At 43.7% G+C, this 13,544-nt stretch overlaps 1 protein-coding gene across 15 annotated transcripts in view; it reads left to right on the forward strand.

Annotated features, from left to right (window-relative positions):
* LOC143282204 (leucine-rich repeat serine/threonine-protein kinase 1-like) overlaps nucleotides 1–13,544 on the forward strand; it is a 132,741-nt gene that overhangs the window by 102,940 nt on the left and 16,257 nt on the right. For all 15 annotated transcript variants that reach the window (XR_013055224.1, XR_013055223.1, XR_013055226.1 and 12 more), the window contains 5 exons: nucleotides 420–674; nucleotides 1,691–1,915; nucleotides 4,017–4,145; nucleotides 5,361–5,576; nucleotides 8,729–8,926. Coding sequence is in view for 8 of the 15 variants with exons in the window: in XM_076587799.1 (XP_076443914.1) it covers nucleotides 420–674; nucleotides 1,691–1,915; nucleotides 4,017–4,145; nucleotides 5,361–5,576; nucleotides 8,729–8,926 (1,023 nt within the window). In the remaining 7 variants the exon portion in view is untranslated. The remainder of the gene's footprint in view (nucleotides 1–419; nucleotides 675–1,690; nucleotides 1,916–4,016; nucleotides 4,146–5,360; nucleotides 5,577–8,728; nucleotides 8,927–13,544) is intronic.

A 13,544-nucleotide genomic window follows, 5' to 3' on the forward strand; every position in this document is an offset into this window, starting at 1 on the left:
TGGGAGCAGTAGCCGAGTGGTTAAAGCATTGGACTTTCAATCTCAGGGTCCCGGAATCAAATCTCAGTAACGGCACCTGGTGGGTAAAGGGTGGAGATTTTTCCGATCTCCCAGGTCAACATATGTGCAGACCCTGCTAGTGCCTGAACCTCCTTTGTGTGTTTTTGCAAGCAGAAGATCAAATACGCTTGTCAGTGATCCTGTAATCCATATCAGCGTTCCGTGGGTTAAGGAAACAAGAACACACCCAACAAGCACACCCCCGAAAACGGAGTATGGCTGACTACATGGCAGGGTAAAAACAGTCGTACATGTAAAAGCCCACTTGTGTACATACGAGTAAACGTGGGAGTTGCAGCCCACGAATGAAGAAGGAGAAGAAGCTGAACGGAAATAACACATGACCCATACCTTGACAGGTGTGTCGAGCTTTCTCGGAGCTGCGACAGGAGGTGGTCATTCTCAGCCAGCTGCACCACCCGTGCCTCATCTCCCTTCTCGGCGTGAGCATCCGCCCCAGCCTCCTGGTCGTTCTGGAGTTGGCTCCCTTGGGCAGCCTTCGCAGCGTTTTGGACGAGCACTTGAAGGAGCGACCCTTCAACAGGTTCCGAGACCGGGAGCGGACGTTTGGTAGCATGCTGAATAAAGACATCACCTTCAAAGTTGTCTACCAGGTATCTCATGAATGTAAAAGATGTCAGAAGTTGTATGCGATTATTTACTTGAGTAGTTTTGTTTTTTTTACTTCAATATGCTGCCTCTTAGGTGTGTTTGTGTGTGTTTGTATGTGTAAAGGTAGTGTTATGTTTGATTTTCTTAATGTAGCATTTTATTAGTAAAGGACAAACATGATGTGTGAATTGCATTTGTTATTTGATTGTATGATCATGTTTTTTTCCTGTACTTTGATTTGATTTGATCTGTTTTGGGGTTTTTTCGATGATTATTTAATTTTTAATGTATTCTTTATATTTCTTTTTGATTTGAAATTTTTGCATTTTCGATCAATGAATATAGAATTTGTTATGGGAGCTTTTGCTGTGTAAAATATTTGCTAATGAATTTATGTTTTTATATTGAATTGAATCAGACTTTGTGGTTTTCTATGGATGAAATGTCTTTTTTATGTCACTTTTTTATCAAGAAACTTGTCAACAATTTCACTTTTAGAGGAATAAAGGTATCTCTTATCTTCTTCTTCTTCTGCGTTTGTGGGTCTTTTATTTAGTTTTTCAGTCATCCAAAAACGAATACAAAAACCTCCCAGACACAGAAGAATGCACGAGCCATAATCCTTGCAGTACTGAAAAGGTTAATGGGATGTTTGTGAGGGTATGTGTGTGTGAGAGAGAGAGAGAGAGAGAGAGAGCAAAAGAATCAGCAGCGAAAAATACACTTGTTATTTTTGTATAATGTCTCTACTTCAGTATACATATACAGAAAGGTATTTTGAAAAGTTTTTTTGTCCTGTATTTGAAAAAAAAATGATGCATCTATAATGTTTAAATATCTGTTTGTTTCCAGTATTATTTATTGCCTCAGTTCATTGAATAGGAATGTATCCTTCCTTTGTGCAGGAAAAAGAAATATGCTGTAAACATTTGAAAGAAAAGAACCTTCGTTGCAGTAAAGTAGAGGGGTGGGGGGGAGGTTAATGGAAATGACCTGTGACCCCTCTTCTGTCCTGAAGGTGGCGCTGGGTTTGGATTACCTGCACAAGCGGCGGATTCTCTACAGGGACCTCAAGTCGGACAACATCCTGGTGTGCTCCCTGGCCCCCGAAGACAGCATCAACGTCAAGATCTCCGACTATGGCATCTCCAAATTCACCACGTCCCAAGGCCTGATGGGAATGGTGGGCACGCCGGGCTACATGGCGCCGGAGATCATGGACGGGCAGGCTTACAACGAGAAGGTAAGGGCAGGCTTACAACGAGAAGGTGAGGGCAGGCTTACAACGAGAAGGTAAGGGCAGGCTTACAACGAGAAGGTAAGGGCAGGCTTACAACGAGAAGGTGAGGGCAGGCTTACAACGAGAAGGTGAGGGCAGGCTTACAACGAGAAGGTGAGGGCAGGCTTACAACGAGAAGCTAAGGGCAGGCTTACAACGAGAAGGTGAGGGCAGGCTTACAACGAGAAGGTGAGGGCAGGCTTACAACGAGAAGGTGAGGGCAGGCTTACAACGAGAAGCTAAGGGCAGGCTTACAACGAGAAGGTAAGGGCAGGCTTACAACGAGAAGGTGAGGGCAGGCTTACAACGAGAAGGTGAGGGCAGGCTTACAACGAGAAGGTAAGGGCAGGCTTACAACGAGAAGGTAAGGGCAGGCTTACAACGAGAAGGTAAGGGCAGGCTTACAACGAGAAGGTGAGGGCAGGCTTACAACGAGAAGGTGAGGGCAGGCAGGAATTCTGTTTAAAGACTCTTTCACTGCCAAATTTCTGTGTGAAAAACAAAACAAAAAAACCCCACTCCCAAGCACCAAATATTTTAGACTCAATTTGGTTCTTGTCAAAATAACGTCGTGGACTTGTTCACTTCAAACTGAAGGGCAAAGGTAAGGAAGGGAGGAATTCTGTGTTAAGGCTCTTTCACTGCCAAGTTTCTGTGTCAAAAAGAAACAAAAACAAAACAAAAAAACCCACTCAACAGCTTCAGATGTTTTTAGACTCAGTGTTCTCAGTGAAAATGATTTGGTTCATGTCAAAACAACATAGTGGACTTGTTCACAAATTGGCTTTTACATGTATGACCATTTTTACCCTGCCATGTAGGCAGCCATACTCCGTTTTCGGGGGTATGCATGCTGGGTATGTTCTTGTTTCCATAACCCACCAAACACTGACATGGATTACAGGATCCTTAACATGCGTATTTGATTTTCTGTTTGGATAAAACACACGAAGGGGGTTCAGGCACAAGTAGGTACTTGCACATATGTTAACCTGGGAGATCGGAAAAATCTCCACCCTTTACCCACCAGGTGCTGTTACCGAGATTTGAAGCCGGGACCCAGAGATTGAAAGTCCAACGCTTTAACCACTCAGCTATTGCGCCCGTCGAATTCTGTTTAACTCTTTAGCTGCTAAGTCCCTGTGTTAAGTGTTGGGAAGGGGGTGGGGGTGGCGGCTGAGTCATGACACACTGTGCCAGCCAGCGTGTAGAGAGATGTGTGCATGCCTGATGATCGTGGTGTGTGGCAGGTGGACATCATCTCGTTTTCCATGGTGATTTACGAGAACAGTGAAAAAGATGAATAAATAAAGTGTTTGGAGTGGAGTGGGGGTGGTGGCTGAGTCATGACACACTGTGCCAGCCAGCGTGCAGAGTGATGTGTGCATGCCTGATGATCGTGGTGTGTGGCAGGTGGACATCATCTCGTTTTCCATGGTGATTTACGAGAACAGTGAAAAAGACGAATAAATAAAGTGTTTGGAGTGGAGTGGGGGTGGTGGCTGAGTCATGACACACTGTGCCAGCCAGCGTGCAGAGTGATGTGTGCATGCCTGATGATCGTGGTGTGTGGCAGGTGGACATCATCTCGTTTTCCATGGTGATTTACGAGAACAGTGAAAAAGACGAATAAATAAAGTGTTTGGAGTGGAGTGGGGGTGGTGGCTGAGTCATGACACACTGTGCCAGCCAGCGTGCAGAGTGATGTGTGCATGCCTGATGATCGTGGTGTGTGGCAGGTGGACATCATCTCGTTTTCCATGGTGATTTACGAGAACAGTGAAAAAGACGAATAAATAAAGTGTTTGGAGTGGAGTGGGGGTGGCGGCTGAGTCATGACACACTGTGCCAGCCAGCGTGCAGAGTGATGTGTGCATGCCTGATGATCGTGGTGTGTGGCAGGTGGACATCATCTCGTTTTCCATGGTGATTTACGAGAACAGTGAAAAAGACGAATAAATAAAGTGTTTGGAGTGGAGTGGGGGTGGCGGCTGAGTCATGACACACTGTGCCAGCCAGCGTGCAGAGTGATGTGTGCATGCCTGATGATCGTGGTGTGTGGCAGGTGGACATCTTCTCCTTTTCCATGGTGGTTTACGAGCTGCTGACAGGCCACCCCCCCTTTGAGAAGTACAGCCGACTTCACCAGCTGCACCAGGTGATCAACACAGAGCGATGCAGACCCTCTCTCATGGTCAGTACAGTCCTCTGTTTAGAATGATGATGATGATGATGATGATAATGAATGCTTGTTGAGTGCTTTCCTTTCTTAAAGGGAGCTCAAAGCGCTTTGCAATGAACATCAAACACATACGCACGCACACACGCAGTATCTTACAAGAGGAAGAAGAAAAAAAAATAGTAATGATGTAATGCACAAAATCATAAACCAGATTCAGAAATGATGCGTTTTACATTACTTAATTAAACACACACACACACGCGCGCACGCACACACACACACACACACACACACACACACACACACACACACCTACACACACACACATGTCTAATATCACTTAATGTGGATAGACATTGAATGAAATTGAACACATACACACATGCACACACACATATACACACACATGCGCGCATGCGCGCGCGCACACACACACACACACACACACACACACACACATGCAGAGTAGCTTGGCTTATTACTGAATGTCATAGGAAAGGCGTGGAAGATTTATGCATAGGCGTTTTCAAAATGATGTGTTTTCAGACCAGTTTTAAAAGATTTAAATGAGGGAGAGTGGTGAAGATCATGAGGAAACTGTTCCAGACAGATGGGGCTGAATGAGGAAAAGAAGAATCACCAAAGGATTGGGTTTTGACACAGTGAGCAAGTAGCTGTCATGATTCGGAAAAAAAGAGGATGGCATTGCACTGTGGGTGACACACCCTCCTCCCAAAGCAGAGCAGCCTGAATTTAACACAAGATAAATCTGTTGCAACAAGCAATACAATACTGAATAGTACGACGCAATACAATGTCCTCCTGTTTTACAGGAGTACTTCTTATTCTTCGCATTTGGGCTGCATCTCCCTCATTCACGTCTATGTACTTGAGTGGGCTTTTACATTCATGACCGTTTATATCCCACCACGTAGGCAGCCATACTCCATTTTCGGGAGTGTGAGTGCTGGGTATGTTCTTGTTTCCATTACCCACTGAACATTGACATGGATTACAGTATCTTTAACGCACATATTTGATCTTCTGTTGCATATACACACGAAGGGGGTTCAGGCACTAGCAGGTCTGCACATTTTGTTGACCTGGGAGATCAGAAAAATCTCCACCCTTTACCCACTAGGCACCGTCACTGAGATTCGAACCTGGGTTACCCTCGGATTGAAAGTCCAACGCTTTAAACAGCCAGCTGTTGTGCCTGTCTTGCAGGAGTACAACGTCATCGCCAGCTTCCCCTACCTGGAGAGTCTGATGGAGAGGATGTGGGCTCACGACCCTCGTGAGCGGCCATCGGCGGCGGCCATTCTGCACCAGATGGAGGACGTGGGGTTTCTGCTGCAGCATTCTCACCTGGCCACCTCCTCTGCCTCCGACACAGGAGAGCGGCCATTCTGCAACGTGACTTGTGTTTGGGCCATAAATGAGGTAACCTTTGGTATTTGGGGTTCTTTTCCTGGGTGTGGGGGGGGGGCGAGGGGGGGGGATGAAGAGGGAGAGGATGTGGAGACAGGGGGGAAGGGGTGGAGGGAGGGCAGGGGGGGGGTGTGTGTTTGGGGCAGGGGGGGTGAAGAGGGAGAGGATGTGGAGACAGGGGGGAAGGGGTGGAGGGAGGGCAGGGGGGGGTGTGTGTGTTTGGGGCAGGGGGGGTGAAGAGGGAGAGGATGTGGAGACAGGGGGGAAGGGGTGGAGGGAGGGCAGGGGGGGGTGTGTGGGGGGCAGGGGGGGGTGAAGAGGAAGAGGATGTGGAGACAGGGGGGAAGGGGTGGAGGGAGGGCAGGGGGGTGTGTGTGTGTTTGGGGCAGGGGGGGTGAAGAGGGAGAGGATGTGGAGACAGGGGGGAAGGGGTGGAGGGAGGGCAGGGGGGGGTGTGTGGGGGGCAGGGGGGGGTGAAGAGGGAGAGGATGTGGAGACAGGGGGGAAGGGGTGGAGGGAGGGCAGGGGGGGGGGGTGTTTGGGGCAGGGGGGGGTGAAGAGGGAGAGGATGTGGAGACAGGGGGGAAGGGGTGGAGGGAGGGCAGGGGGGGGGGGTGTGGGGGGCAGGGGGGGGTGAAGAGGGAGAGGATGTGGAGACAGGGGGGAAGGGGTGGAGGGAGGGCAGGGGGGGGGGGGGTGTGGGGTGGTGAAGAGGGAGAGGATGTGGAGACAGGGGGGAAGGGGTGGAGGGAGGGCAGGGGGGGGGTGTGGGGGGAGGGGGGGGGTGAAGAGGGAGAGGATGTGGAGACAGGGGGGAAGGGGTGGAGGGAGGGCAGGGGGGGGTGTGTGTGGGGGGAGGGGGGGGTGAAGAGGGAGAGGATGTGGAGACAGGGGGGAAGGGGTGGAGGGAGGGCAGGGTGGGGGTGTGGGGGGCAGGGGGGGGTGAAGAGGGAGAGGATGTGGAGACAGGGGGGAAGGGGTGGAGGGAGGGCAGGGGGGGGGTGTGGGGGGGTGAAGAGGGAGAGGATGTGGAGACAGGGGGGAAGGGGTGGAGGGAGGGCAGGGGGGGGCTGTGGGGGGCAGGGGGGGGTGAAGAGGGAGAGGATGTGGAGACAGGGGGGAAGGGGTGGAGGGAGGGCAGGGGGGGGGTGTGGGGGGCAGGGGGGGGTGAAGAGGGAGAGGATGTGGAGACAGGGGGGAAGGGGTGGAGGGAGGGCAGGTGGGGGGCGGTTGGGGGGGTTCACTGGTGTGAAACAAGTCGGGTCTATGTCTTGACCTTGACTTGATTGATCATGTGTGTATGTATGTATTACTGTATGTATGTATGTATGTGTGTGTGTGTGTGTAATGTGTCCATGGGTTACTGAAATTCAGATTTTGTGTAAAGCGTTGCACAAACATGTGGAGTTATCGTTATGATTTGTTCCAATAGAAAATTGTGCTGAAGACAAGGAAAGTCCAAAACTGATAGATCTACATAATAAAAGAACAATGAAGTGTTGTTGCACAAACATTAGGAGTTATGGCTATGATTTGTTTCAGTAGAAAATTGTGCTAAAGACAGGGAAAATCTAAAACTGAAAGATCTTTTTTAGAACTGAAAGATTTTTTTTAGAACAATGAAATTCTGACTGATGTGAGCTGCTTTAGGTGGGATCCTTTGTTTCCAACTCACAGCTGTTTTGTTTCTTTGATAAACACCATTTTCTGATGGTAAGCAAAAATATGATTTGGTTTGATGTTTGTATTGATAACACTCACAACTGTTTTGTTTTTTTGATAAACACCATTTTCTGATGGTAAGCAAAAATATGATTTGGTTTGATGTTTGTATTGATAACACTCACAACTGTTTTGTTTTTTTGATAAACACCATTTTCTGATGGTAAGCAAAAATATGATTTGGTTTGATGTTTGTATTGATAACACTCACAACTGTTTTGTTTTTTTGATAAACACCATTTTCTGATGGTAAGCAAAAATATGATTTGGTTTGATGTTTGTATTGATAACACTCACAACTGTTTTGTTTTTTTGATAAACACCATTTTCTGATGGTAAGCAAAAATATGATTTGGTTTGATGTTTGTATTGATAACACTCACAACTGTTTTGTTTTTTTGATAAACACCATTTTCTGATGGTAAGCAAAAATATGATTTGGTTTGATGTTTGTATTGATAACACTCACAACTGTTTTGTTTTTTTGATAAACACCATTTTCTGATGGTAAGCAAAAATATGATTTGGTTTGATGTTTGTATTGATAACACTCACAACTGTTTTGTTTCTTTGATAAACACCATTTTCTGATGGTAAGCAAAAATATGATTTGGTTTGATGTTTGTATTGATAACACTCACAACTGTTTTGTTTCTTTGATAAACACCATTTTCTGATGATAAGCAAAAATATGATTTTGTTTGATGTTTGTATTGATAACACTCACAACTGTTTTGTTTCTTGATAAACACCATTTTCTGATGATAAGCAAAAATATGATTTTGTTTGATGTTTGTATTGATAACACTCACAACTGTTTTGTTTCTTGATAAACACCATTTTCTGATGGTAAGCAAAAAATAATATGATTTGGTTTGATGTTTGTATTGACACTTCCCCTCATCACCACCTCTCACCCCTCCATGCTTTTAGTTTTTTGGGGTTTTTTTTAAACAGAAAACAGTAGGAATCCCATGTGCGCCATGAAGGCTTTTGCCTCTTCTTTACATATGTATTGAAGAATTTGCATGTAGTGCAGGAATCACACATGAACCATGAAGGCTTTTTTTGTCTTTTCATTACTGGTTCCAACCCACAGCTGCATGCCTGCTACTACTCCCCTGGACCAGGCTGACAGGAGACCACTGCAGTAAAAAATAGGGTTGCTCACTAAAACAGCGAAAATCGATGGAGAATTGTTGTTCATTTTCATGCTTCCGGAATTTGTAAACAGCTGAGTTCAGAATGCGTACTGTACTAAAGCAAGAATAAACGAAATTAGAATAGTGTATTGGCACAAGAAGACTCGTACCAGGTCCACAGGGAAAGTAGTACCTGGAGTAGGATGAGTTAATCTATCAATCGAAGAATGTTCCTTATATCTTTGACTTTATTTCTCATCCTGTTTTGTCTGTCTCTCTGTCCTGCTGCCGATCTTCCAGATAAGCCGGGCATCCTCAGCCTTGGGACGCAACATTTGCTGGGTGTGGGAGTCGCCCAGCTCCAGCTGTCTGATGGACCGAGGGCTGTACATCTATAACCTGGCCTCCGGCAGGCTGCAGAGGCCCCGCAAGAGGAGTCCCGGTGCCCCAGTGACCTGCATGGCACAGATTGGCCAGCACAGATGGGTGGGCTCCAAGGTCAGCGCAGCTGGTGGTGTTTAGCGTTGTGCGTGTTGTATGGCGTTGTCTTGTGCTGTATTGTACTGTATTGTCATGTATTGTAATGTATTGTACTGTATTGTACTGTATTGTAATGTATTGATCAGTGGCAGCACAGATGGGTGGGCTCCAAGGTCAGCACAGCTGGCGGTGTTTAGCGTTGTTGTGTTGTATGGTGTTGTCTTGTGCTGTACTGTATTGTAATGTATTGTACTGTATTGTAATGTATTGATCAGTGGCAGCACAGATGAGTGGGCTCCAAGGTCAGCACAGCTGGTGGTGTTTAGCGTTGTTGTGTTGTATGGTGTTGTCTTGTGCTGTACTGTATTGTCATGTATTGTACTGTATTGTAATGTATTGATCAGTGGCAGCACAGATGAGTGGGCTCCAAGGTCAGCACAGCTGGTGGTGTTTGGTTTAAACATTTTTAATATCAAGAAACAAGGAACAATACAGCGTTCAATTAATAAGACTTGAGCAACAACAAGCATGAGCTTATATCGTGCTCGTTCATATGCAACAAGCAATACATAAACGCAATGGCGAAAATACATTATTTGACAATGAAAAGAAGGTTGAAGTGCAAGACAAAACTAAACTAAACAAGAAAAAACAACAACAACAAAAACACCAAAAAACCCCACCCCAAACTACTATTACCGCAACTACCACTGACAACAACAACAATGAAAATATTAATGATAATACTAATACTAACATAGTAGCAACAATAATAACACACTGGAAAGTGAACATCACCTAAGGAGTAATGCAATGGGAGAAGGAGAGAGAGGGAGAGAGAGAGAGAGAGAGAGAGAGAGAGAGAGAGATTACAGAGGGAAACCGGGGCCATTCATCAAAATAACTGTTCACTATAACTGCAGAGAATATTTCATTGTGAATCTTTTAAGACTTGAATCTTTTTGATTGTTCAATAAAGTCTTGTACAGTCAAGAATATGTGTTCATTCTCAAGGGAACTAATAACTCGGTCACCTCGTAATAACGTATTTAAGTTTGTACTATTTGCAGGGAGAGTAGCAATTGTATTCTCTCTTATATTGTTGTAATTTGGGCAGTGTAAAAGAAAGTGTTCAACTGTCTCTGCAGGATATCCACAAGAACAATTTGTATCCAGTCGAAGATGACGATCAAACAAATCTTGGTTAAGATTGCTCATATTTAAGCGAAGTCTACAATGATGAATTTGTTCTTCTCTGTTACCAATGTAATAATGTGGGGGGACGGCTGTGTCACTAGAGGAAAGATATCTTTTTAACAGGCTTAAAGAATCACTACATTTTATGTTATCAGGGACACTGTTCCATAGTTTGGTTGTAGATGGAATAAATGAATCAGAGTATAAGTTGGTTTTACAATGTGGCACAGCTCTCTCAAGTGGTCTACGTCTGTGGTAAGGATTATTAGCTGAAACTAGAGGGGGTGTGAGGTCAGACAAGTAGTTTGGACAGTTACCGTGCACCATTTTGTGATATTGTATTAGTTTGTGTCTTTGTCTACGTTCCTTTAAAGAACATAAACCTGACTCTTCATGCAATTTTGTATGACTTGTTCCTTTTACTGCTCCTACTATGATTCTTATAGCTTCTAAATGAAGTGATTCTAACATGTTTGACTGAGCATCACTGCAGTTATCCCACAGAATATCTGCGTAATCAAAATGAGGTAAAATAAATGATTTATACATGGTCTCTAATGCTTTTCTGTTTAATTTATATTTGTAATATTTCAAGCAAGAAATCAACATTCTTACCTTATTGGCAATACCGTTAATATGTTCCCCCCATTTACAATCATCTTGTAAAATGACGCCAAGGTGTTTATGCGTACTGACATTTTGAAGGATGTTCTCATTGAATACCAAGGGTAAGGCTTGTTGATTAACACGGATTATATTTAGCAGATCTGTTTTTCCTTCGTTGAATTTTACTTTCCATCTATTTGCCCACTCCACAATTCTCTCCAAATCAGAGGTAATTATTTCTGCTCTAATATGTGGATCTGAAAGTGCTAAATATAAACTAGTGTCATCAGCAAAAAGTTTTATAACAGATTCAATATCTGTAATTATGTCATTTATATACACTAGAAAAAGCAGAGGGCCCAGTACAGATCCCTGTGGAACACCTGCAGGTACTAATTGTAAATCTGATTTTTCACCCCTTAACACTACAGTCTGGAATCGTTGTGACAGATAGTCTTGAAAGAAGTCTAGTAATTTGCCACGTATACCAATGGCGTTTAACTTTAATAAAAGACCCGTGTGCCACACCCGATCAAAAGCCTTTGAAATATCAAAATATACAACTTGGGTCGGGATACCTTGGTCATAAGCACCACATAAATCATCATAAATATTTATTAATTGGTTAACAGTTGAATCACCAGGAATAAATCCAGATTGTGCATGTGTAATGATACTATTTATTGTAAGATAGTGATATACGTGTCTGTGAATACATTTTTCTAGTAATTTGCCTACACAGCTTAATAATGAGATGGGACGGTAATTTGAGCACAGCTCCCTTTCACCTTTTTTATGTAAAGGTGTCACATGTGCGATTTTCCAAAGCAATGGAAACCTGCCTTGATCCAAACATTTATTAAATAGTTTGGTTAGTGGTTCAGATATAATGTGGGCAGATGCAGTGAGTAATCTGTTATGTATAAGATCTGGCCCAGCTGCTTTGTTTTTGTTTAATGTTTGTAATACCTCATTCACTTCTGGGACTGTTAAACTTAATTCAGATATTTCAGTTTCTAACATAGGGATGACTGGAAGAGTACTATTGCTAGATTCTATCGTAGACTGTTTAACAAAATATCCATTAAATATGTTAGCTTTATCTTTATTTGTGTAGTACATCTTATCGTTAAATAATAACGGTGGTATTTCATCTGAATCGACACCCTTCTTACTCATAAACGACTTAACCAAGTGCCACCAATTTTTGTTACCAAATTGTGAAGGATCAGAAGCCTTTTTATTCAATTCTTCTAAGTATTCTATTTTCCTATTTCTAACTTTTGATACTACAAAATTCCTAAACTGACGGAAACTTTGCCAGTCTCCTGGCAAATTGCTTCTTTTTGCTTTCTTGTGGAGGTCTTTACGTTGTTCAATTAAGAATAGAATTTCATCGGTCATCCATAGTGTATTACCAGAGCAGATTTTAACCTGCTTGAAAGGCATGCATAATTTAGCTATATCAAGTAAAATTTCACTAAACAGTTCTGCACTTTCATCTACAGTTTCCTTGGACAATACAATATCCCAATTAATCCCTAATAGTAAACGTTGTAATTTTTCCACATCTAACTTCTTGTAGTTATAGATAGTCCTCTTAAATGACGTTTTTCCAGTAACTGAATTCTTTATATAAACACAAGGAACACTGTGGTCACTACAGATGGGGGATAAGACATCAACAGATTGGATGATTTGTGGACTTTGGGTTATTATCAAATCTAAACAAGTACTGGTAGTTTCAGTCACCCGTGTAGGTTGATTGGTCAATTGATGCAAGTCATATAGGTTTAATATGTCAAGGAAGTGCTGTGATGGTCTGTTCAAGAAGTCAGTATTATGGTGGTGTTTAGCGTTGTGTTGTATGGTGTTGTCTTGTGCTGTACTGTATTGTAGTGTGAAACCAGAAAATTGGCAGAAGCTTACTGTTGGGCCAGCAGGAGAGAAGTGTATGTGTTGTATCATGTTGTGTTGTATGATCAGTGTTTTCTCCACGGCAATGGGAAGTCATTTACAGCTTGGTCATTTTGTGGAGAACTATGACTCTCAAACTAGGAGGCAGGATTTGCACTGGCTCTTAGTGCTGCAGCTTTGGGGGCTAGTTGGCCTTTGGGAACTGCCCCAGTGCTGACTGTCCTAAAATTCCTCTTGGCCAAGAGAGTGGGGATGTAACTTGGAGTGACACTATAACCAAATTCTAGCCCAGATAATCGGGACAGCAGTTGCTTTCAATGCTGTCCTAATGTTGGACGCAACTGACTGTCACACACTGTGTTTACTGCATTGCACTGTATTGCATTGTGTTGTACTGAATTGCATTGCATTTTACTGTACTGTATTGTATTGTATTGTATTATGTTATATTGTGTTGTATCATTTTGTGTTGTGTTGTATCACATTTTTTTTTTCCACAACAGATTTCTCTGCTGTGTGAAATTCTGGCTGCTCTCCTCCAAGGAGAACATGTCACTACAGTGCAGCTCCACCTTTTTCTCTTTCTTTTTTTTTTCTCTCTCTCTTTTACCTTTCTCCAAATGTATTTGTCTTGCTATCAACCATGGAATTTTCTACAGAATTTTTTTTTCCCCAGGGACAACCCTTTTGTTGCCGTTCGTTCTTTTATAGATGCGCTAAGCACATGCTGCACACAGGAACTCAGTTTATTGTCTCATCTGAATGAGCCCATGAATGTAAATATAACTAATCTGCGCTTGGGCTGTGCAGCTGGCTGTGTGGGCAGGTATAAATGGGCCAAAGATGAGGATGGGGGTGTGGGGGTGGAGGGATGGAGCGTGGCTTATAGAGGATTTTGTGCTGTTCTGTAGCTGGT

This window comes from Babylonia areolata, chromosome 5 (assembly GCF_041734735.1).
Source record: "Babylonia areolata isolate BAREFJ2019XMU chromosome 5, ASM4173473v1, whole genome shotgun sequence".
Taxonomy (NCBI): Eukaryota; Metazoa; Mollusca; class Gastropoda; order Neogastropoda; family Buccinidae; genus Babylonia; species Babylonia areolata.